This window comes from Festucalex cinctus, chromosome 14 (genome assembly GCF_051991245.1).
Source record: "Festucalex cinctus isolate MCC-2025b chromosome 14, RoL_Fcin_1.0, whole genome shotgun sequence".
NCBI classification, from domain to species: Eukaryota; Metazoa; Chordata; class Actinopteri; order Syngnathiformes; family Syngnathidae; genus Festucalex; species Festucalex cinctus.
Window position 1 is genome coordinate 22,744,360 of NC_135424.1, and position 26,026 is coordinate 22,770,385.

The 26,026-nt window shown below is 38.6% G+C and overlaps 1 protein-coding gene across 1 annotated transcript; it reads right to left on the reverse strand.

Annotated features, from left to right (window-relative positions):
- Nucleotides 1-228: 228 nt before the first annotated feature.
- pitx3 (paired-like homeodomain 3) lies at nt 229-25,683 on the reverse strand. The gene is made up of 4 exons (XM_077495233.1): nt 25,444-25,683; nt 19,055-19,172; nt 8,483-8,688; nt 229-1,598 (listed from the first exon to the last, which is right to left on the reverse strand). The coding sequence occupies exons 2-4, from the start codon at nt 19,161-19,163 to the stop codon at nt 1,038-1,040; spliced, it is 876 nt and encodes a 291-aa protein (XP_077351359.1). The 5' UTR covers nt 19,164-19,172; nt 25,444-25,683; the 3' UTR covers nt 229-1,037.
- Between the last annotated feature and the right edge of the window lie 343 nt (nt 25,684-26,026).

Consider the following 26,026-nt stretch of genomic DNA (forward strand, 5'->3'; position numbering starts at 1 on the left):
GTCCAGATGTAGAAACTTGACAAAAATGACAAGACAGGAGTCTTGGTTTTGATTTCATAAAGAGACATGAGCAGGATTTTAGATCAGCAGTATGTATTAATTAAATTGTAGATCATAGTGAGTAGAATTTAGGATTGCTCCAATATTCTGTTATGCCTTAACCATTAATCTGCATTGCAGTTCTATGAGAGCATTTACATTTGAGTGAATTGTCATTTCTATTAAAAACAGTTCTTTTAATTTGTTCTTTAATGAGACAAAGCAGGCTACATCAGGAAAAAAAACAGTTTTTGTTTCTTATAACAACTGCACTCTTACATATATTTTACTGTCACAGACTCCCTTTGTATAACACCACACAAATCAATATAACCAATGGCTTTTTCTTGTTAAAAATGTTGATGATATTCCCATTTGTTGCATCAAACTGGATATTTTCGTAATCCAGCACTGCCCTCCTCGTGCGTGTCTAAATTGGCCTTTGACCTTTGACCTTCCCGAGGGGAACAGAATTCACAACAGAAGTATTAATTTCCCCAAAGGATGTCTCTTTGTACATAAACCCCGGGGCTTTGCATTTTAGGAACATGCTTTTCTCATTCTTAAAGTTCTATGTTTTCATATCCTATTTTGTCACATACAAAACTGAAAAGAGTCTATTATATACATCCATGATTTTTGCAACATTAAAACCACATCGTTATTCTGCATTAGTAGCATTTACAAGATCTTCATGAGTTCCGTTTCCCCTCGGTTACCAAGTTTACTCTAATCATGCAGTTTGGAAAATCACATTTTTTTCGGGGTGTTTGTTTGCTGTTTTGTTTTTAGAAATGTTTGCAGTTGGTCAGTCGGCAAAGTCTCACAAACAAAGTGAGTATTCCTTTGCACCGGGGTGGTCCATCGAGGGCATGTCCGTTCCTTGCATCAGTTTGGAAAAATCGTCTGCCCCATTGGCTTGAGTCTGTCAGTCTGCAACGTGTCTGCCAGTTTTGAGATGGAACTGAAGTGAAGTGGGACAGCAGAAGACGTCGTCTTCATACTGGCCGGTCAACAGCATACTGGCAGGGGCTCAGGTTGGACACAGGATTCTGCACAGTTGGATAAGTGAAGTTGGTGTGTTGCTTGGCCTTAAGCCTCAGACTAGCCAGACTGGAGTTGCAGGTGTCTCTGTACATATACGGGCTAGCTGTGCTGGCGTACGGGCAAGTGGCTGTCGCTGAGTTGAGTGCTGTGGGGCTGTTGAGATTGTTAAGGTTTCCCAAGTTGTTGAGGCCTGCGCCAGGAACTCCAGCCACCGCCGAGGGCACCATGCTTGAGGCCATGTTCATAGAGGGGATGGAGCTAGGGGGAGAGAACATAGGTTGGGACGACAGGGGGCTTACATTCATCGAGTTAAAGAATGGGAAGCTCTTGGCGGAGAGTTGGCTGCTCGCTAAACTCTTGGTGGCCCAGTTGTTGTACGAGTAACCCGTGTACATATCATCATAAGGTTGCATGAGTCCGTTAAACTGGGCGCCAAAACCATTCTTGCACAATTCAGCCTGCTGGTTCCGCTCCCGCTTTCTCCACTTGGCACGCCTGTTCTTGAACCATACCTGTAGAAGCCCAAATGAGAAAAATGTTAACTCATTTGCTTCCCAAAACGTATAAACACGTTCTATTTTAAATATTGCCATGGTGCCAAAAACGTATTTATACGTTTTCATATTTGTTTTTTTGTTTTTTTTTAATGCTAGAGCAAATGGAGGGCTTTGATTCAGCTTCTGACCTGAAGAGGTCGCTTAAAGCAATGGTAGTTATTACAAAAAAAACGGCCAACAGGTGTCAGCAGAGTATACGAGGTCAACAGGGCCATGTTGCAACAAGCTCTTTTCCCCAATGTTTTCAACAGGTTTGTGACTAATGATGAAACTTAGCTATATTCTAATACTAATTGCTGCAAAACGGAAACAGATAAAAACATACTTTTCCTGATGAATGAAGAGACTAATCTTTCTTTTAGTAGGTTCCATGTTTTTATAGAACACAATTTTCTGTGGGCTTTGCAAAATCAGTCAAAATCCAGTAAAACAGCTGGGAATGAAAGAGGTTGCTTCAGCGAAAATGGCTGGGAGTGAATGAGTTATGGATCATGTTACTTATGACCAAATGTCCCTTCAAGCATCTGAAAAGTGGACTTAGCTTGTAGAAATTGTATATTTTAGCAACTAGCTCTCTGAAATGTACAATTTACAATGGGAAAGCAATTCCCTCGATGAGGACCTTCTGACGTTAGGCGTCATGAGATACAGTATTACAAAAAGAGACAAAATAAAAGCAGTTTTAAATTACAGTCCACCAAAACACAAAGAGCTCTATATTTGTATACAAGGCACCTGCGCAAAACCGTCATTTTTTTGCCGGGGAAAGTCTATTACAGTTCGTAACTTCAGGTACCAGTGTATTAATTTAAATTTTTTTCCGCCCGACATTTCCAGGATCCATTGAGGCATAGAGATGATCCATTGTAGGAAAATCACATTAGTATACCATACCACCTCTTATTATCAAATGTACCTGCAGGAATCCCATATTGTTGCACAACACAAGAGAATGCAACCAGATTGACATTATGGGCAATGTTGATTTATTTTCTCAGTTAACTCAAATTTCTGTCTGAATTAGCCAGCAAATTAAAGTGGTTCTCTTTTTCCTCATCTGTGCATTTTCATTGGACATTGTACTTCTCAAAGAATGTCAGGTGAGATAAAGCACATACATTGGGAATCATGGCACCTCTTAAATAGTTAAAAGAATATTATGGGCAAATGTGTCCCTCATCTTCAGAGGCACAAAGATCATCAAGTAAGCTGGAGTGTATAGTCAGCTATTAGACATGGTTTATTAAATATTTAGAGGACAAGAGTTGAAATTCAACAGAGTTGGAAAACAGTGGAAAAAAAAAAAAAAAGGAAAACAGTGGAAAGTTCTTATAAGAGTTTGAACCAAAATTTGCTTCGACAAATTACTTTATAAAGATGAACCTCATTGGTTGTATCCTAAATATACAGTGGACAGTCCGAAGTGCTGCAATATGGAATCAAATAAAAATGTTCAAACATTGAACAACAAAATTAGAGGTTGGAATTTTTCTTCCTCATACTGTGGATTATTTAACTCCGTGGAGGAATGACAGGATTTCTTTTCATAGCTGTTCATTAAATGGCCTGAGTTAATCAAAGGCATAAAAAGTACGCAACGGCCATTGCATAATGATGACAACATTTGGTTTCTGGAACAATTGTATTCACTTTATATAATTTCTTATGGGGAAAAAATAAATAATTTTCGTTTCCGTGCTCTACCATTGATGCTCAGCCTTTGAAGTTCTTTTCGGTCCCATCTCTGAGCTCCTTTTGCAATCCAATTCTTTGTATCAGCCAACCATCTGTTATTGTAGTAACAGAATACTGTTGACCATCAATATGAGCATAAAGCTTATGACTTTTCCATCTCACTCAGTGACAGTGGGGGAAACCCCCACGAGAGGACAGAAGCCACTCAATCTTTACAGTGACTTCAAGGCTATGCCGTTTGAAGGTTTATGGAAAGGGCTAAATGTCAAGGTTATATGGTTGCTTCGCTGTCAACGTGTTTATCCTGCTCATCACGGATAATTTATTGCAAGCAAATACTACATTATGAATAGTTGTGAATGCTGTGCTCGAAAAAGTTCAAGCTAATCTTAGTTTTAAACAGTAAAGGTCATTGCACATTCAGTTTAGATGATGTCAATACAAACTGGGGAGGGGCTTTGGACCAAGTTTCCTTTGTTATGTGGAAAATTAAGGATCGATTATTGGAATAAACACAAATATTTGTAGAATATAAAAAGGAATTTGAGGATCATTTGGAACTCCAAATTTGATAACAGAATTCAATTGAGCAGATAATGTGGATATTTATGATTATTATCATTATGATTATGATTATGATTATGATTATTATTATTATTATTATTATTATTATTATTATTATTATTATTATTAATTCGATCTCTGGTGTAATAACCTTATTTATTGATTGATTGAATTTCCATCCATCCATCCATTTTATTGACAGCTTATTCCTCACAAGGGTCGCGGGGGGTGCTGGCGCCTATCTCAGATGGCTTTGGGCAGTAGGCAGGGGACACCCTGGACTGGTTGCCAACCAATCACAGTGATTGAATTTTTATATTTTATTTTATTTGTATTATTATTATTATTATTATTATTATTATTATTATTATTATTATTATTATTATTGTTATTATTATTATTATTATTATTATTATTATTATTATTATTATTATTATTATTAATTCAATCTCTGGTGTAATAACCTTATTTATTGACTGATTGAATTATTTTTTATTTTATAATCTGTTCTCATTGCTGATGGACATGTAAATTTCCCAGAGGGAGCCATCCCAAAGGGATCAATAAAGTCAAGTCTAAGTCTAAGTATCACACACCATTCTGCCTCAGTTGATTCAAGACAGAAATAATCAATATTCAACTCCACACAGTTGACAAAATTGCTAACAAACAGTTAATCAATTTTTATGCCCATCACTAACTGTAACTTGAAAGGTCAACATTAACAATAGAGATGAATGGACTGTTGAACAATTTCATTCCGTCATAATGGTGATCTGACTCCTCATACATTTGACTGTCCAAGTCTATGCGGGTTGGAATTCAACTTCAGTCATGGGCCACCTTCGTAGATGTTCAGCAACAGCTGCCTCATTAGGAGTGAGAGGCCTTCTCAGGGTACACATTTGAGGATAACAAATGTGGGGAGATTCATCAAAATAATCTAGTATATTCTTTCAGCCTTAACTTTAAAACCTCTAGTTCAAATGTCCGTTTTTGTTTTTTTTTAACTAAGTGCACAACATAAAATTACATTGAATTCAATTATTTTATTCCCTTGCTCAAAACAACTGTTTGTAATACACATGCTATTAAATTGGGAACTGGGGAACAATTTGAAAAACCAAAACAAAAAACATTGAGTTTGACTTTTATGCTGATTAAAATTAAAATTGGCATTCTGATTCCAAAATTGCAGTCAGTTGTTGTTTTTTTCGAGCACGTCGAGTTTTTTTTTTCCCTCCATCTTACCCTCCAAATGCTGGCTTTTCTCCCTTTCCCTTGTAACCTTGGGCATGGCAGACTGTTTTTAATTTTTTTAAAGCTTGTAAATATTCTATGTTAGTGTTTGATTTGCAAACTTGTACATACACATTTACTCTTTCTTTCTTTCTTTCTTTCTTTCTTTCTTTCTTTCTTTTAAAAAAAGAAAAAAAGAAAAAAGAAACAGGGATCCTATAGCTCAAAAACTCAATGTGGTAGAGAAACACTGATATCAGTTTTGGATTCCACACCCAAACATTAGTTAAAACCAGCTGTCAGACCTAACTCAACAAAAGTTGTGTTCCCCAATGATTATAGTATGCTTGTAAGACAGACGCTAATTGTTGTTGAGGGGAAAATTTATTTTTTGTGTTTCTTCCAGAAGAACAACTATTAGTGCACATCATGTAATCTCACCATTATGGTTTTGATCTAAAAAATTAGCCAAAGTCCCAACATTAATTGATTGATCAATGATTATTGTAGTAGATTCGTTTTGAGTGATTGTTACATCTGACATTGCTATAGTGGGTCTTTTTGTAGTGGCTCAGCTTCTGTATCTGCATTGCTTTGTTGTGTTTTTAAACTTTGCCACCCAATTACCTGCAAAATTTTGATTAAATTCTACAATAATGTACATGAACCACTTTCTATATTTAAATCACTGCATTTTCATCTTGCTGGCTGTAAATATTCCTTCATTTGGACTTCTGGTTAGATGCTTACTGCGTCTTATTGGTTGCCGACCAATACCGCACACAATAACAATGGAGTTGAATATCACCAGTCCATCACAGATTTGGCACTTTGAGACAGACAGACATGAATGAACATTTACTACAAAGAACAATTAAGAGTTTTCAATGAACTTAACACACATATTATAAAAAAAAAAAAAAAAAAAAAAAAAAAAAAAAAAAAAAAAGTCTATACACCCTGTTCAAATGCCATGTTTGTGATATTAAAAAAACAGAACAATTTTTGAGCGTGAAGTCCAAATGAGATAATACTGTAAACACATGATGACACATGATGACCTGTAGCCTGTGCAACTCAAGTTTATCAATTGAGTTGTACACATCTTAGGTCAAATTAATGGTGGAAAAAGTTTTTAACTGATATTTACTATCTTAAACCTGACATTTGCACAAGAGTGTGTCAACTTTTTATATTCACTGTACATGCCTTGAAACTCAGTTGGAAGTCTGAGTACTTAGAGAGAAACCTTACAAGCACAATGAGAACATGCAAACTGCACTGATGTGCTCCAAGTAGGATTCAAACACATTTCTCAGAACTCGCTGTTCCACCAAAGACAAAACATTACAGTGGAAAGTTCAAACAGCATAAAATTAAATTTTAAAAAATTAAGCTATTGCGTGTAGCAGTGTGATTACGTATTTTACATAAATGGGTTTTATGAACTTTCAGTTACATTGAAGGTACATTTATTATGTATTTAAAATTTATTTATCCAAGTTACACAATTGGATTTGCACTGCAGACCAGTTCTAATAAACCAGAGCGTATATTTACATTCAAAACATTATAATGTATATAATACAGTGATATATGTAACAAAAAATGATCAGAAAATGGTAGGTTTATACTGTATGTGGCCCTTGCTGAGGCATACATAGAAAAAGTATGTATCTCTGGGAAAGGCTATAGACCAATGTTAAATGAATGGCCAGACATGGTGTTGAGTACAGTGCAATAATCTCATCAAATGTTTTGTTCGAGCAACATTGAAAAGCCCAAGGGCAGTGGCTCTCACCAGTTCCTATGCCTTGTTTATTGAATAATAAAATGTTTTTATTTTTTTCTCCAATTCAAGACATAAGTATAGGCTTCACTGGTGAACAAAATGAACAGTGAGAGTAGCCTTTTAATGGACTCTCTTCACCCCGGGATTACACCGGATGCGTGTGCGTTGCGTCTCCGCTCCGCTGCGTCTTGACTGCGTGCTCCGGACGAGTCGATTTTTTGTCCAACTCAACACCAGCTGCGCACAAGAGCGGTCCGGCAGCTCCGTCGCCGACAACTTCCCGCCGTGTCTCGCGTGATCGCGCGCAATAATGTGGCATTAAAAACAACGACAAAGACACGGAAAGTCTGTGCTTAACAGAGGAGCAGAAAGAGAGGTGGACTTTCTTTGACTGAACTCACCGTCCACTCCTGCTATGACGTTCCATGCAGCATTCCTTTTTAAGTTGTCTTTATAAAAAGGATGTGCCGTGTCATATCTAATTTTGTTGCTTTCCACCTCGGTTATAAATCTCTCCTTGTCCATGTCCGCCGGTGTTTAAACAGTGAATTAAGCATAAAGCATTATCACGTTTTGCTGACATGATTGCGAAATAGGAGCTGGCGAGTGTTTTATTCTGAAAAATAACCGGGAATTTATTTTGAAACTGTGTCTGTCTTCCTGTCCCGCTCGATTGTGTTCTGTGCTAGCCTGCCATTTGACGGAGGCCGACAGATGCGTCGTCCGTCAAAAATAGAAAATAGGTCTATCCGTGCGGAGGGCTGCCGCACGATGCAGCTGAGACGCAGTCGACACGCAACGCACACGCACCCAGTGTAATTTGAACAATTTGAATGAATGGAAACGTATTGGCTGCGTCGCCGGAACGCAACGCAGACGCAATACACCCGCATCGGTGTAATCCCAGGGTACACCTTGAATTAAGAAAGGGTTCTTTGCTTAAGATGGAACCCAGAGGCAGCAGATACAACAGAAAAAGCAGAAGCCCCAGAATTGATACCTGTGGAACACCATTCCATTATATCTGTGAATTCATATATTTCACATATTCATCCAACCACTTTCTTTTTTTTGCACAACATAGTATGAAGGGATTAAAATAAAAAATAAATCATGGGACACACTGTCACGACAGTCAAAAGTCAGACTACTGAGCACACCAAATTCTCTGCAGCACAAATGGGCCAAGCAATGTAACGTGATCACGTGATGGCCAAGCAGGGCATGTCATCACAAATCTTTAGTCGGTTGGATGTCTTGGCGTCCGCCAAACCCTTGGAGTTCGATTGAACCCAGGTAGAGTCACTGCCCTCGGGTTTGTAAACTTACAAGCATCGCTGTAACCCTTCACTATTCGTGTTACCATTAACGAACGAGTTCTGAATCAACTCGAACGATATTACAAAGTAAAATTCTGCTTCCCGATTTTTGCAGATTACTTATTTTGTAACACCTTTTTGTTTCATTTTTTACCTTAATAAAATCCAAATCAGATTGACTGTTGAAACCAGCTGCCATATCCAGACAAATGATCAACATGCATACCCACCCTGACCCGTGCCTCTGTGAGATTGGTCCATACTGCAATCTCCTCTCTGGTGCTCATGTCAGGGTAGCGGTTCCTCTGAAAAGTGGCCTCCAGCTCCTGGAGCTGCTGGCTGGTGAAGTGAGTTCTCTGCCTCCGCTGCTTCTTCTTCAGTGAGCCGTCATCCGCACTGGATTCATCCAGTTGGTTCTGGTGGGATTTCTCCGTGTCTGCAGTCATATACAGGAGGCCCATTAGCATGTAAAAATTCATGTCTTTTAGAACACATGCCTACTTCCTATCATATACTAACAGTATGCAGTAAACTATCACAACTGTTTTGCTAGGATGGCCCATTTTTCACTCAAAAACTGCCTTTCAGTATTTTTTTTTTTAAATCGTTGTTGTGTTTTGGAGAAATCCATATATAACTAACTCCTCTTGTAACAGCTTTTTCTGCTCAGCCATTTGGACACGCCCCCTTGCCCCCATGTTTTGGTGGGAGTCAGAACAGCATCCGGACACAATAAATGTATCAATTCAAAACCATTTTACGTACATTGCTTATAATGTCCAAAAAACAGCAATTGATCCGCACCAAAATGCATGTGGATGTCTCGGCATTTCAACCCCAAAATATTGCAACAATCAGCCTCTCCATCGTTCTTCATTACACTGTGGTGAATAAATATAATTTATTGCAGTTTCCTCTTGTTTTGTTGAAATGCTGAGATGGGATTTGGCTGCTGTTCAGTGCAAGGTTGGATCTACTATAATGCGATACAGGGCCATGTGCCACCCCAAAATTGGAAAAAATCCTGAACTTATTTGCCTTGTCGCCTTTAATAAGAAGCTGTTCATCATCCATCCATCCATTTTCTTGACCGCTTATTCCTCACAAGGGTCGCAGGGGGTACTGGCGCCTTTCTCAGCTGGCTCTGGGCAGTAGGCAGGGGACACCCTGGACTGGTTGCCAGCCAATCACAGGCTGTTCATCAAGTTGATCAAATTCACCAGAAAATATAATCGATAAGTAATTGCTTACTTGATTGATTTTAGAATGTTTAATCAATTAAAGTCAAAGAATTTAAAGTGTCCCTTGTGTTGTTCTGTTTTTCTGGATGTGGCCCTCAAACAACAAGTTTGGACACCCCTGTTTATAGAGCCTTGCAAGTCACCCAAGGATGCTTAAACTTCGAAAAACGATAAAGGTTGGAGGACACTAAATGCATCTTGAATGTAGACTAGGGATGTAACGATAAGCAAAATATCGTAATATCGTGATATTAAGCCACAATATCGTCGTCGTCGTCATTTTCACAATATTTAAATGCAACACATCTGTTAAAAAAAAAAGTCAGGTTGATTTCCATTTGTGCGGTTCTAGCACCCTCTACTGGCTAGTGTTTAGTGCAATTTAATTTTCATGAGGGATGTTTTGGCCCTTCTTTGTTGAAAATCACTAATACACTAATTTTCAGATGAAGGTGAACGTAATATGCTTGTGAAGCAAGTCACTATGTGGAGGAACTTAATGTGTGCGTGCATTAACAACATGACATAATAATAATATTTATAATAATAATAATAATAATAATAATAATAATATAACATAACATTGATGTAATGTACAAAAGCACAATAATGTGGGTTTTTTTTTAGTATGAGTTAATTTTTTTTTTTTTACAATATTGTGACCTTTTTTAAATATCGCCAACCTCCCCACAATATCGTGATAATTATCATATTGTGAGCTTCATATCGTGATAATATCATATCGTGACGTTTGGATATCGTTACATCCCTAATGCAGACCACTACATACTTGCAGCTTTTTGGCCAGCAAAGAGCAAAACATCACCAGAAAATGCTACATTCCAACTGAGAGGACACACACTTCACACTGCTTTTTGACCAGCCACAGTCATGGGGACATTCCATGCACGCACACACACTCCAGACTGATTCTTGGACAGCCACAGTCATGAGGACGTCGCAAGGCATAAAGTGCCAGCTCGGAGAAGATCTCAAAATCCTGGGGTTGAATGCGGGGCTGCAGCAGTCATTGTCTGTGTCAGCAGGTATAAATTGGTTCTTACATGCTCACACTCTGCACCATAGCTACATTTGTGACTAATCACCCATTTGTAGGACAATTTCGGAACCTGTCAAAAGATTGGGGCTGCATTTGTTGTTATTCCAAATGAATATGCAATAATGAAAAATATGCTAGATGTTGTATTTCTCTTACCGTCTGTGTTAGAGACTGTCTACAAATTGCATAATCCAGGGACACATATAGGACAAATCACCATAATCAGATAAAATATGTTTTTCTTTTTTTTCCCATTCTAACTGCTGTTGTAGCTGTATATGGTATTGCACAATAAACATCAAACATGCTGATATCTATAATTTTGGATAAACTAGATGAAATAAACATATCCAACAATATTATGTCTTTTCTCCATCTGATTGCTGTAGTAGTTAGCAATGATAGGTCAATCACTAATGGCTATACAGTTCAAAATTTCACAATAGCTTTCATTAGGAGACATTTGAGTGACAAAAATATTCATGTAAAATCAATGAAAACACATTCTCTCATTCTGATGGGTGAAGTAGGCAATGGTAGCAGTTTACTATAAGAAAAAGAAGTACTCAGAATGAGAAAACGTGTTATTGATTTTTGGTGACTAATTCTGACCATTTATTTCATTTATTTCTGACCATTTGTTTCTACATAATTGTATAATTGTATAATGAGATACATCAGAAAAGTTTGATGTGTAGTATGCAATGGTCTCCCATTTACAGTTATTACAACAGTCAGAATGAAGAAAAAAAAAACTTTTATTTGATTTATTTCATGGTGATTTGTCCCTGAAATATGTAACTTGTGGACAGTTACTATTAAGCAAATATCGAACATCAGGACAATTTTTTCTCGCTCTCTGAGCGGTGGGTCAGCTTTAGTGTCACTAAATGTTTGAAAATTATGACCAATTATCACAAAAAAAAAAAATTGATATGCACACCTTTTTCATGTCCCCTTAAACCTGTAAATATATATTTGGCGGCACGGTAGTCGAGTGGTTAGCACGTCCGCTTCCCAGTTCTGAGGTCTCCGGTTCGAGTCCAGGCTCGGACCTTCCTGGGTGGAGTTTGCATGTTCTCCCCGTGCCCGCGTGGGTCTTCTCCGGGTACTCCGGTCTCCTCCCACATTCCAAAGACATGCATGGCAGGTTAATTGGGCGCTCCGAATTGTCCCTAGGTGTGCGTGTGAGTGTGGATGGTTGTTTGTCTCTGTGTGCCCTGAGATTGGTTGGCAACCAGTCCAGGGTATCCCCCGCCTACTGCCCAGAGCCAGCTGAGATAGGTGCCAGCAGCCCCCGCGACCCTTGTGAGCAATAAGCGGTCAAGAAAATGGATGGATGGATGGATATATATATATTATTATTTTTTTGTTAAATCTAAAAATCACAACATTTTCAATTTTGTGGAGTTGATAATGGCTTTTCCTCATAGGAGCTCACATGGGCCGGTCACTTTTCCGTTTTCACCAGTTTGGACATGAGTGGAGCTGTGCATATGAATGTTGGTGACAATTGGTCATGGTTTTCAGACGCTCGGCGACAACTAGACGTGAAAAAAAGCAAGCCAGGAAACAAACGTAATGCTGCCATCCTCCCTTCAGTGATGAGCAGAAACAAGAAATCTTCACCCATGAACAATGAGTGGTACAATTTGTGCTGAAAGTCATTACAAAAAAACAAACCCTAGAATCACTACAGACTTTTTTTCCCATAAGTGCCTTTTTAGCAGTCCCTTTAAATCGGCCAGTTGAGCAATTTGAAATGTTGCCTAAAACTGTATGTAAAATATGTCTCAAAATACTAACAGGGGTCCAGAACTCATGCACACAAAAAGTACAAGAAATAATAGGGCAGCTAATCCTCCTCACTCACTTGCCTTAGCCTTTTTTCCTACATTTAAGTTGAAATTTTTAGTTATGGATTAACGTAGCAGCACGATGTAGTCTGGTTAGCACATATCAGTTTCTATTCCTGCCTTTCATGTTGTAATGTATGTTTTTATTTTGTAGTAATTGTTTCCTCTCATTTCAGAAGCTTTACTTCCTGCTCATGCTGTATCTCCTCGTTATGATGAATGCTTCCACCTGTGCTTCTTAGTGTGCAGTATGTGTCCACTCATTTCTGGAGTCCGCGTTGGCAGTGCTTGGGCCATCCATCCATCCATCCATCCATCCATCCATCCATCCATTTTCTTGACCGCTTATTCCTCACAAGGGTCGCGGGGGCTGCTGGCGCCTATCTCAGCTGGCTCTGGGCAGTAGGCGGGGGACACCCTGGACTGGTTTTCAACCAATCGCAGGGCACACAGAGACGAACAACCATACACACTCACACGCACACCTAGGGACAATTCGGAGCGCCCAACCTGCCATGCATGTCTTTGGAATGTGGGAGGAGACCGGAGTACCCGGAGAAGACCCACGCGGGCACGGGGAGAACATGCAAACTCCACCCAGGAGGGTGTGCTTGGGCCAAAAGTGGAAAATAAAATTCTAGAGTTGACAAACTTAAATTTAGAAGTTACAACATTCTGAATAACGTCAGTTCAAAATGTATTGTATAGTTTGAAAAATATTCAAATAATGCTGTTTACTTATTTCTTTAATTGTTTGACGAAATTCCTAGTTTACATATGTCTGCTAGCACGATGACCATGCTTGGCTCATTTCCCTCTTACTCTCAAATAAAATAGGAATATGAATTTACATTAATTAAAGACTAAATTAGCCTGGGGTACGGATGTGAATATTAATGTTTGTTTATCTATATGTGACCTAAAATTGATTGCCAGCTGCCTAGATGGATGGATGGATGGATGGATGGATGGATGGATGGATGGATGGATGGATGGATGGATGGATGGATGGATGGATGGATGGACGGACGGACGGACGGACGGACGGACGGACGGACGGATATCTATTCAGCAACCAAAATCTTTTCAAATTGAAAAATATTTAGTCCCACCTCAACTTTGTTGATGTAAACAATAATTCTTCACTTGAACCAACCTTAATTTTTTGCCTTGATCCAAATTATTTTCTTAACATTTTAGTTACTGCACCAAAGTAATGTATTTACTTCTAACTGAATTAACATTCACTTTGACACCAATAAATTAATTTATGCATAACAAAATAATGTTTCTCGCATTTTATAAAGTTCCTACCCGTAATGCTGAGTAAACAGAGTATACTCAAAATATATGTATTAATCTTAGAACATGAGCCATATGCAACATATGAACTACATATGAGGTGAGGGTGGAGAGAGAAGAGGAGAAGGAAGATTATGGAGGAGGCAGAATATCCCATTTATAATATCCCATGGGCAGTCTTTCGAAAAATGTCAAACAACAACAAAAAAAAACAGTTTATCGAACAAGCAAATAAGCCTGGATAAACACACGTGGTACACAGTAAATTCTGTTGAGTCAATTTGACTCTATTTAGATAGGGACCAAATAGACTCAGTTTTCGAGTAATATTTATACTCGGAAGAGAGCAAATTAAAGAATTAGAAAAAATAAAAGTGATTAAAGGTGGGAACAACTCAGGACCGAGAGCTTGGGAGACAGACAATCTGCTCCCTGAGCCACGCAACTCCTGCTTTCTGCTAGTATATCACACTCATGTCAGCTGCAGCTGATTCTATGATTGCATGGAATCTTACTAAATCCAACAGACCAAAAAACGATCTTTGGTCTCTTGAAGAAAAGCCAACAGCAGGAGGGGAATAGCTCAGGTGGTCGTGTGGCAGTCTCCCAAGCTGAAGGTTTGAATCTTAACCCTTGAGGGAGTTTTGTTTTTTCTCATTTTTTTGTTTTGTTTTATTTTACTCTCTTCCCAGTGTAAATCCCAGTGTAAATCTTAGTTTACTATCAAATAGACTCCGTTTTAGAGTAAACTAAGATTTACACTGGGAAGAGAGTAAAATAAAACAAAAAAAAGAGAAAAAAATAAAACTCCCTCAAGGGTTAAGATTCAAAACGGAGTCTATTTGATCCTTATCTGAAAGGAGTCAAAATTCACTATAATAGAGTCAAATTTACACTACAGAATTAATTGTGTAACAAGCTGACACTATCTGAGCTGTAATTAAACAATATCAAATGAAAGACTGCTTTCTGAAAGCAGTTGACCCTCAAACTACCAAATTCAAAAGACTCACTCAAAGCCCAACAATATAGCATAGCATCACTACAGCTACAGTACAATGCCACGGTGGTACTGTTGTGCTGTTGTTTTCAATGCACGTGCACAACTCTATTTGACTCCAACTAAATACAGGGTGATTCAAAAAGAATTACCCTATTTCATAATCAAATATTCTATGAAGGAAAAATAGCAAAAAAAATAAGACTTATAATAAAAGTATTCTACTATCAGTTAAGTTTTATTTCACATATTACAAGTGCTCAATATGGCCTCCCCTTGATGTTGAAGCACATCGAGATCAATTGAATTGATCGCTGTTGTTAGTCGATGTTTTAAGTTTTCCAGGTCAGTTGGTAATGGCGGAACAAAGACTTTATCTTTTACAAACCCCCAGTGAAAAAAAAAATCACAAAGTGTGAGGTCAGGAGATCTAGAAGGCCAAGCACAAAGAGCTTTTTTTATGCTGTCGCTGCCAGACGCATGAGTCTGTCAGTGTCACGTGACAATTGCAGAAAACTGGGAAAAAGTTTCATAGATTCATACATTTACTAACGAAATATCTAATCATGAAATAGGGTCATTCTTTTTGAATCACCCTGTATATTACCTGAAGGGCATGAAGAAAAAATATTAATTGGAAGGAAATCAAAAACTTTATGTTGGATCCTTTGGACGTAGATTTTAGGGGTGGGACGATACGGGTAAACTACGATTCGATACTGTGACGATATTTGGCTCACGATATCGATAATATCACGATACATGATATCTACGATTTTTTATATATTGTCAAAAAAAAATTGCAATATATCACGTGACTGAAAAGCCAACAAATGCCCATAAAAAGGAAAATGTCTAATTATGCGGCGGCACGGTAGTCGAGTGGTTAGCACGTCCGCTTCCCAGTTCTGAGGTCTCCTGTTCGAGTCCAGGCTCGGACCTTCCTGGGTGGAGTTTGCATGTTCTCCCCGTGCCCGCGTGGGTCTTCTCCGGGTACTCCGGTCTCCTCCCACATTCCAAAGACATGCATGGCAGGTTAATTGGGCGCTCCGAATTGTCCCTAGGTGTGCGTGTGAGTGTGGATGGTTGTTCGTCTCTGTGTGCCCTGCGATTGGTTGGCAACCAGTCCAGGGTATCCCCCGCCTACTGCCCAGAGCCAGCTGAGATAGGCGCCAGCAGCCCCCGCGACCCTTGTGAGGAATAAGCGGTCAAGAAAATGGATGGATGGATGTCTAATTATGCATTTATTCAATGCCAAAACTTTGTACAATGTACAAAGTTCTGCATAGTGCCTCACTACCTCTTAGTCTTTTAACTGTAAACATTGTAAAGTGAGACAAATTAAAGTGCATAAACATTTATAACATAACACTGCACAACTGGACACATTACATCGATATCTACCGTCAGTGTATCAATAATTTATTGCAACAGAGAGCGCAACAATATATTGCGATATCGATTTTTTTCTCCCACCCCTAGTATATTTAGTTCCATGAAAATCAAACTTGATTCTGTCAATGCAAAATAAATGATTTTCACAATCAAATCAATAACTTTATCTTGTTTGAATGGAAATTATTACTTGTAATGAACAACTGCATGTAACGATTTTTACAGCGCATCACTAAATACAGTGCTCTTGATCACTTGAGTTCCTAAGAACATGAAAAATACAGTACTGTACAGCCATCCATCCATCCATCCATCCATCCATCCATCCATTTTTTAATCGCTTCCTCAAGGGCCGCGGATACTGTAGCTATAAATCATACCTGAAATGTTCTACCCTTGAGACTATTCATGGTTCCATTAAGTTGAAAAATGTGCCGAATTACTGAGCGTTGGTATACGTCCTCCAGCAGAGTGAGTGTAGAGGACCACACATCCATGTTATGTCTGCCAGGACTCTACCAGATTTGGCTGCCGCTGTTATGAGGACCTCACAGAAAGAAGTGAAATTAGTTGGCCAGCTAATCCCGTGGATCAGGCTTTTGTGACTGGGGCAGGTTGGGCTCTGTTTGGTGAGGGTTTAACTCTCTGGGAGTGGTTCGAAATCATCAGCAGGGTTTAAAAAGAGACTCCACGGGGCCACCAGCAAAACCAATAAAGAGCCAAGCTGAGGCTGTTATCTGGCAGTAAACTGACACTGGCTAAGCTGTCACTTAAAGGCCAAAGTCGAAAACACAATACAGAGGAAAGGGCAGCCCTTTTAGAGCAACGCGCTTCCTAACAATGGGAGCAATCTGACTGATAATGTGCTGACAAACCAGACTTTTTCCAGTCAGCTTCAGAGCAGCTTATTATGCAAGGCTTTTTTATAAATAACCTACTGGATGAAAATGCATGTTCACAATATGTGTAAAATATATATATATTTTTAAAAGTCATTTGACACTCATTCATCTAAAAAAAAAAAAAAAAAAAAAGACAGCCTTTGGTGTCCTCTTATAGGACTGGAACTCGTGTTAATAAGATGATTAACACTTATTTTTAAGGGTTTGTAAGAAGAACATTAATTAAACTTGCAGTCGATTTAATTACATGAGGTCAGCAGATAATGATTCCCTGGTAGATTTTTCATTATGATGAAAAAAAATTGTGATTTATTTTATGTGTATATGATATATGGTATAAGAAGTAATACTATTATTAGCATTTCATGGTTAGGAGAATGCCTAGATTATTTTAATATTTGTTTTTGATGTAGGCCTATATGCAGAATGCAAATGAATGCAGTAATTTGTAGTTGTCTAATTATGCCTTTTTTTCCTAAATCTTAATTTCTTTGTGACCTGTATCATGTGTGACTTTTGAAAACGAATGAAGGCTAAAAGAATGTTGCAGCAGTAATGTCAAAGTAATGTCAAATGTGCGGCACGAGAGCACCTCAGCCTAGAATAGTTTGACTTTGAGGTTTAGCAAGGGTATGCACGCCGACGTCAGCACTTATGTTCATCTAACTCATGCAGACAAGCGTTAATTGTTGCAAAAGTTCATGCGGTTTAAAAAAAAAGAAAGAAAAAGAAACAAGTCTAAAAGATAATAAAGCTCAGTTTTATTGAAATGTGGTTGTTTAATAACGTTGTTAACTTGTTATTTTGTTTTTGTTGATTAAATGTCTAGATGTGACTTTCGTATAGAAATTGGGACAGCCCCCGTGCCTGCGCGTGACGTGAAGTTATTAATGTGTGTTCCGCAGAACTATTGACAAATAATTCGTCTTGACATGGCAGTCTCTATAATACACATAATCGACTGTATCACAGACAAGAATGATTCGCTTCCTTCTTACAGACGCGCTGCTGATAAGCTCCTCCTGTGTTTAAAAGGAATGTCGTAATTGGAAGTAAACTCCAATAAGAGTTATTATAGGAGTCGTTATCGAATATTTTATTTTCATTTTAAATAAAACATTGGGGAACGATTTGAGCGTGCGTGGTGCTCTCGCGCGCGCTCTTTAGCGAGACTCAATTGCATATTCAGGGTAGCTGAAAATAGCGTGTGCTTTATTACACATCACCTGCGAGCATGAAAGAGACCACCCCACAAAAAACTGACAGTGTCCAATTATTGGGGATTAGAGGATATGTGCTTGGATCATGCTGCCCGGGTGTATTTAATTCCTTTCTATGCATTTACAAGCAGCACGATAGGCCTATTTATCCTGCGCTTTAAACACAGCGATGCGTTAGAATTATCAGTGGGTGGTTTTTTAGTATAAGACGGAGAATAACAACAATAAATGAATTTAAAAAAAAATCAAATGTCTGAACTGTCTCACTGAATATTAGCATCACCTGAATAATTCAATGCAATCATTTCCGAGCGGCCGTGTGAAGAAAGCCAATGGTTGACTGCATGCACTAAACTGACTTGATAAAGAAATTATTCAAAATGTCGACATTTTGTCAATGGACCACATAGGCTATAGTTATTCTTAATTATGATGAACGAACCATATACATTTTCGAGACCACTGATGGGCTCGCATTCATTTCGTGTGAGAGGTGCGGTACATCCATGCAGCAAACCTAATCTAACCAAAATATTTACTAAAATATAGGCACAAAAAATGTATTGAAATATAGGATTTAAATGAGCGTTTTTACATGTATTTTGCTTTTCAATAATCATCTCATTGGGTTCATGAAAATAATGCTGATTAAGTTATAGGCCTGCTTAATCGTGTAGGCCGATACTTTCATTAAATATTGATGCAATAATAACGCTAGATTATCTTGCCTATGCAACATTTATTATTATTATTATTATTATTATTATTATTATTATTATTACAGTAATTGGAACCCGATTCCTTTGAGCAGTGGTGAGGCACTTACCGCTGCTCTCCTGCCCTTTACATCCCTGGTCGTGCTGCGGAGTTCCAGAGTCGGAGAGCGACAGCGCCGGGCTGCGGGCGTCACTATCCGTCAGGAGGTTAAAATCCATAACCAGGCTCTGCACACGGACACGCAAAAGACACGCATACACACTGTCAAGTTGTCAACAAGTGATTTTAATCACCTTAAGCACCTCTCATGGTAGCATACTAAGGTTCACTATCAATAATTATTTCATGTATCTTTAAAATAAATTGCTGATTAACAAAGGATGGATATTCTTCTTATTATTATTATTATTATTATTATTATTATTATTATTATTATTATTATTATGTAGTCGTTGTTGTTGTTGTTGTTCAATTTACAAATAAACTGAACTGAATAAACTTTCCCACTTCAGTGTTTCCACTCCCACTTTTCATGGTAACGTCATGAGTAGCAGACCTGCCATAAAGTGACTCTATTTTAGGCTACACATGGAAAGTAATAGTTATTGCTGTTGCATTTCCAGGCCAAATGACAAGCTGATGAGACGTCTTCTTTCACAGAGCCCCCAAAATAGCTAATGGTTTATTTTATTTACTGCGGGGCCGTTAACACCTCGAATATGGGCTTGGGGATGCTAAAGGTTGGATAGAAAATATGTTGAAATCTGAGGTGTAATGTAGCCTTTCGCATGATCCCATGGAGTGCAAACTTTTAAATGTTGTTCCATTTTTTTTTAAAGACACTAAATCCTGACAGTGATGCATGGACTGGGTAAGTGTATACGGCCACCTAAATTCAACCTTGTGTCATAGTTGACCCTATTTTACGTGCCTTTCCCAAGACATGATCAATTAAGTCATGTTGTCAAAGATTTTAAAAGGTGATAATCCATTCTTTATCCATCCTTGCATATTTTGAGATCGCATTTAAACCTCTATTAGATATTTGGATATGAGCAGTCTGTGTGTGGCAGTAGTGTTGTGGTTACAGCTTTTATACTTGGAAGTAGCACATTTAGATTTTCAGGAAAAGCTGTACTGTGATTGGCTCTGCCTCCGAGAATCTTGCCCCACTGGAGAATGCACTGCACTACACCACTGTGATTCCAGGCCACGTTTTGTCATCCTGACATAGCTCTGCTGGTGTGTAGTGGCGGGGGTAATCTAAAGTTCATTGCACTGTCTACTTATATACACATTTACTCCTCATTTTGACCTTTGACATAAAGCAAAATGATGCTTTTATGAGTGTCTAATCCAATGTTGTTTCCTTTGGATTAAATGGACAAAATTAACTTGGCCATAAGTATCACAAATAATGTAAAAAAAAAGAATGAAACAAATATCACCCTATTTGGTATAAAAGCGTCCATGCTTCATGGAAGACTTACGATCTTATCAGGCCCCCATCAAGTGTGGGACGAAATTGATGTCAGGTTTTTCCACAAGATACTCGCCCACTTTTCTTTTGAGCACTGGGGCACAAATGTTCCACCAATTGAAAGTTTCAGGGGAATGAATGGGTCTAGTCCACTGTTGACTAATTACGGTATCTAAGAGGTGTTTCCCAATATTTGTGTTTATATGCCTGTATAGTAGCTGAGTCTGTACGTGTCTGACTCTACGAGACAGCCGATTGCCAATCGGGCAATCTTTGCTGGATACCCCACCTCTCATCTCACTCTCATGTCAGCTGGAATAGGCTCTCCAGCCTTCTTCTCCTGCACAGGATCAGTGAAACAGATGGTTTGATTCACATTCACCGCCCTTTCAACATCATTTCACAATATGTACTTTACATTACAAATAGACACTTCTACTTTTAGAAATGAATATATTCCAGTAATCCTCTTTCTCATGAAGATGGGATATCATTTCGGGATAAAGTGCAACATTTCGCCAAGTTCTTTTCTGCACTGGCTTCAGAACAACCAGCCTCCGATTAAGCGTTACCTTTTACATGTGAATTGATGTGACAAAGTTTATTTTGTCATGATGATTCAACTACATTATGGCGAAAGGACAATAATCTGTTGTTGGAGACACTTGAATAGAATTACATCTCTTATTCTTAGTAGAACATCTGCATTCTGACATGAAAAGTTCTTGAACCATATGGAATATTTTAAGAATTAAGTATATGATCTTTTGCAGCACAACATATCAAGCCTTGAAATCTGTGAAGCAGATTTAATGACACAATGCATATTTCCCAAATCATATGCTTTCACACTAAATTTAAGTTCAAAGTATATATCCCAAAGTGAAAAAAATATTTACACATATGACTCAATTATTTTTGATGTGACCAATGACGGATTGTCACTATAAAGGCTTAAAGGATTGGAGAAAAATAATATCTAAGACACTTAAATGCAAAATTGAGCAATACCTGAATATATTTCAGAGCAACCATCATACATCTACCTGTAGCCACTCTGCATATATGCTCATAAAGAGTTTGGTAAACAATGAAGACAGACTGTACAGTATGCGAGCAGTCTGAGAGCAACATTGCAAACATTTGTGGAGATTTTGATGCGAGGGAATTGCATCTGTTTTCCATTGAGCATCCGTGAGAATTATCATCGCCTTTCACGAAAGATTAGAAGACTCAAAAATTGCTTTTCAAAGCCGTGGGCTGTAAGTCCTTTCTTGGGAAAGAACATTTGAGGCTGTATAAGGTCATAAACTCCCAGTAGAGAGATTAGCTTTGTAAGCAAGCTGCCTCGGTGTGGTGCCTTTGGATTATCGGGGCTCTGATACAGAATTGGCTTTAAAGTTGATTTTGGGGTCGGGAAACTCCACTTTGCCTTAATTGTTCACATGCATGTAAATAGTGTGCTGGAATGCACCTCTTGTCCTTTCTAACATACATTAAAAAAAACCCTCATTTTTCTTCAAACTACAACAGAGACTCAGGGGTCACCAACCTTTTTGAAGTACAGCGCTACTCTTTGGCTACTGGTTTCGAAGAGCTAGTGTGATACACACTTGTGAAATGACAAATTTGCTCAAATTCTGTACGTTTAATCATATATATTAGGGATAGGTAAAAAAAATTGGTTAAGTCAACCATAAAAATAGGTTGATACAAAAATTCCTTGATTGGAGTGATTAGTTGAGTAATCAATGTCACTGATTGGATAATCAATTCTAAAAAGATTAATAGTTATAATTAGTGATATTTATTTATGTACGTGAAGACAATGATTGTCCATCCATCCATTTTTGTGACCGCTTATTCCTCACAAGGGTGCTGGAGCCTATTCCAGCCGGCTTCGGCGCAGAAGGCGGGGTACACTCTGAACTGGTCGCCAGCCAATCGCAGGGCACACAGAGACGGACAACCATCCACACTCACAATCACACCTACAGGGACAATTCAGAGTGCCCAATTAACCTGTCATGCTTGTCCTTATAAATAAAGTTGAGTTGAGTCTTTGAATGCGGGAGGAGACCGGAGTACCGGCAGAAGACTCATGCAGGCACGGGGAGAACATGCAAACTCTACCCAGGAAGGCCGAAGCCCGGACTCAATCTCACATCCTCAGCGCTGGGAGCTAACCAGTCAGCCACCGTGCAGCCACACAATGATTGTGATAATGATAATTAGGAACTAGATAAGCAATTTGCAACTATCTTCCATTGTTTACAGTTTGAAATGATCACCTTACTATATTCCTAGAAAATCACAATGCCCCATCACTGGTGCGGCCAGCGGAATACTCACATGGTCCATTCTGGTGAGTGACCCCTGATACAGAGGCAGATTAAAAAATAAATAAATAAATAAATAAAAATGAATAAATAATAATAATAATAGTAATAATAATAATAATAATAAATTAAAGATGCAGATCTGTGTAGCTTTCGGAACCAAACATGTCAGATGTTTTCCATCTCCGAATGAACCTAAACCACCGCATGAAAATACAAACACTCATAATTTTAATGACATTTTTGAATCATAAAATATAGCCCTTGATTGAGCTTCCTTGGGTTGAGCATGTCCTCTCTGCTCAAACCCAATTTTCAGTCCATGAAATGAGTCTTTTTGGTAGAATTCAGTCAGCAATTTGCAAGACAGACACACAACACCACCCCTGTGACTGTTGGGCCGGGGCTTTTACAGCAAGGTATATTTGGGGGTTTGTATGATTGTAAGACAATCCAGACAGTGATATATATCTGACAGTGATGGATGGCCAGACAGAGGGTGTCAATGTGGTGCTGAGAGGCCCACGGGCTTGGCAGTGAGGGCCTTTGAGTGTTGCAAGCCAGTCATTTTGTCCAGAACAAGGTGTCAGCACCCTGACGCCCCCCCCCCCCCCCCCCCCCCTTCCTGCTTGCCCTTCCCAGCCTACACGCACTCAGGGTGCCATGCTTGACAATATTTCCAAAATCGAGATCCTTCTACACCCAACAAACTGCCACATGGGCTAACAAGGTGCATGTGCGAGCTCAGTGACAAATCAAATGGGCACTTCACGCGCAAGGTTAATGACAGTGCATGTATCCACCTAACATAAAAAAACATTTAAAAAATAAATAAAAAAAAAGGCTATCGCAAGCATGTAAGTTACTTTTTTTTCTCCCTCGATGCTGTGGGCATGTTTGTCTGGATGAATATTCTGTTTGCGGTGGCTCATGTCGATGAGCAAGCATAGGCCCGGTTGCATAATAATAATAATAATAATAATAATAATAATAATAATAATAATAATAATAATAATAATAATAATAATAATAATAATAATAATAATAATAAAGGATGTCTGAATCCTCTCATTTTTCGAGAGATTGCCGGGTCCATCTGGTTGTGCAGACTGTTCGCATTTGCACGGCCAGCAGTTATCAGCGCGGGAATTATTCATAAACGCGTTGAGAATTAATTCTAGGGATTAAGAGTTGATTAAGATGTGTGTCACTTTGCTGTCTGAGAACTTATTAAGGGCCTCCTTGAAGAGGCGGCAGATGGAATTTCGGCCCAATGTTTGTAGATGTTAATTCGTGCCCTCCTATAACAATCATTTGCATATGATTGAGGGATGAGGCCGAGACCTGCGAAATCAAACACTGCCTCCAAAATAACATGACTGCACATCCGTACTAGTGGTTTACGCTATTGATTTATTATTGTTGTCACAAACATAAATGAAACATTTTTTTTCCACTTGTGGACATCTATATGAACGATTTGACAACATCGTTCTATAGACATTTGAACACTTTTTCATTTTGTCTGCTTGTGTATACGGCACGAAATTCCTATTCAGTCGGCCTACCTCAGGTTTTGAATTATAAATCTATTATTATTAGCCTATTGATGGAATAACTAGCAAAAATAGTTTTTACAATCTGAACCTAAATTAAAAATATAGGTTTTTTTATGACATGAATGTGATTTTAAATTAAAGCAAATACGTGAATAAAACAATTAATTCCTATTGATGGAGAAAATACTTATAATAAATTCTTTTTTATATTTGTACATATATTCCCCACTTCTCTCTCTTCAACAGGCTATGATCTTTAACCACAAAAAGGAATATTTCACCGCCGCCACACGTTTAACAAACAAAAAATATTGCCGCTGTCGTTGCTGTGCAGAGGAGGACGCAGTAGCCTATTAGAAACTATATTTTTCTTTTCTTTTAGCTATTTCATTTCCCCCCCCCCCAGAGAGTTAAATTGAATTTGGAACAAACTCGATGATCATATTTGGGCGGTAGCCACTAATGAAATAATACCGAGACGTTCGTTTCTATTCGGCAAGACTATTGCGAAAATGTTTAAAAAAATAAAAACATAAAAAAAGCGTTTTATTCCCATTTGTAACCGATGAATGTTATTTCACATATAGGTCTAACCTAGTTTAAATTATATGCATCCGTTTGAATCTATAAATCTCGAAAAAGATACAGTAATGACGTATTTAAAAAACACATTTACAGAATGGTTCTTGTAAATCGCCAGTGAACTTCTACTTGTTTATTACTCCGCGCGGCTGTGTATGCGTGTGTGAGAGCGTGTGTGGGGAGGGGCGGGGCTGCAGTGGGTTTATGGAGCAACTATGTCTCTTGTGGCCCTGCAACCACCTGCCACCTATCAATTTTGGACCTCAAAATATGTTTCCCATACTTGCCTCTGCGAAGTCAGTCTCATTTATTATACTGGAATGAAATTATTTTACGATTTGCAAGCAGTTAATTTTCAAGTGCAAACCAACAACTCATATGAAGTTTGGAAAAAATTTAAATGTGAATTAAATCCAGCTATCGTTTGCATTCATTGTATTTGATTGTTTAAATAAACACAATTAATGGGCTACCTAAAGTAAATTTCGGGTTTTTATTTTCATGTCTACTTTTAGTGAGCTGAGAAGAAAATACTTACATCCAATCCCGGTCTGGTTAAATTAATCCGTTGAGAAGGCAAAACTCTTTGCTGTAGGCCGTTGGGTGTCCTGGCTTCAGGTGTGACGGTGACATGGACAAAAAGTTCATCGGTTTGTCAAAAAGTCTCAAAAGCATGCAGAGTCGGTGATGAGTCGCTTTCCTCGCAGTTGGTCTTCCCTCTGTGCTGTCATGTAGACTGCAAGAAGAGTGCGGTTTGATCCCCACACACAATGTCGGGCTGGGGAGAGAGGGTGGGGGCTGCTTTCATGCTAAATATTGTGTGTGTGACAGCCAGGTCCACCAGAGGACGGCCCCCATATCCCCGTAGTCTAGCTCTCACTCACGCAGACGCACATGCACACACACGCACACGCACACGCACGCATTGCCTTATCAGTCTCGTTGAAGCTCCCACAGACCAGTATTGCTGATCTGCTATCTGCTGCAATGTAATTAATTGTTATGGGGAAATGGCATGGTTTGGACTCACCAGAACAAGCCACCTACCACGAAGCTATCCAAATCACGGGATTCATGAATCATGGCTCAGGATTTGGATTCAACGGCAACATGACCATGCA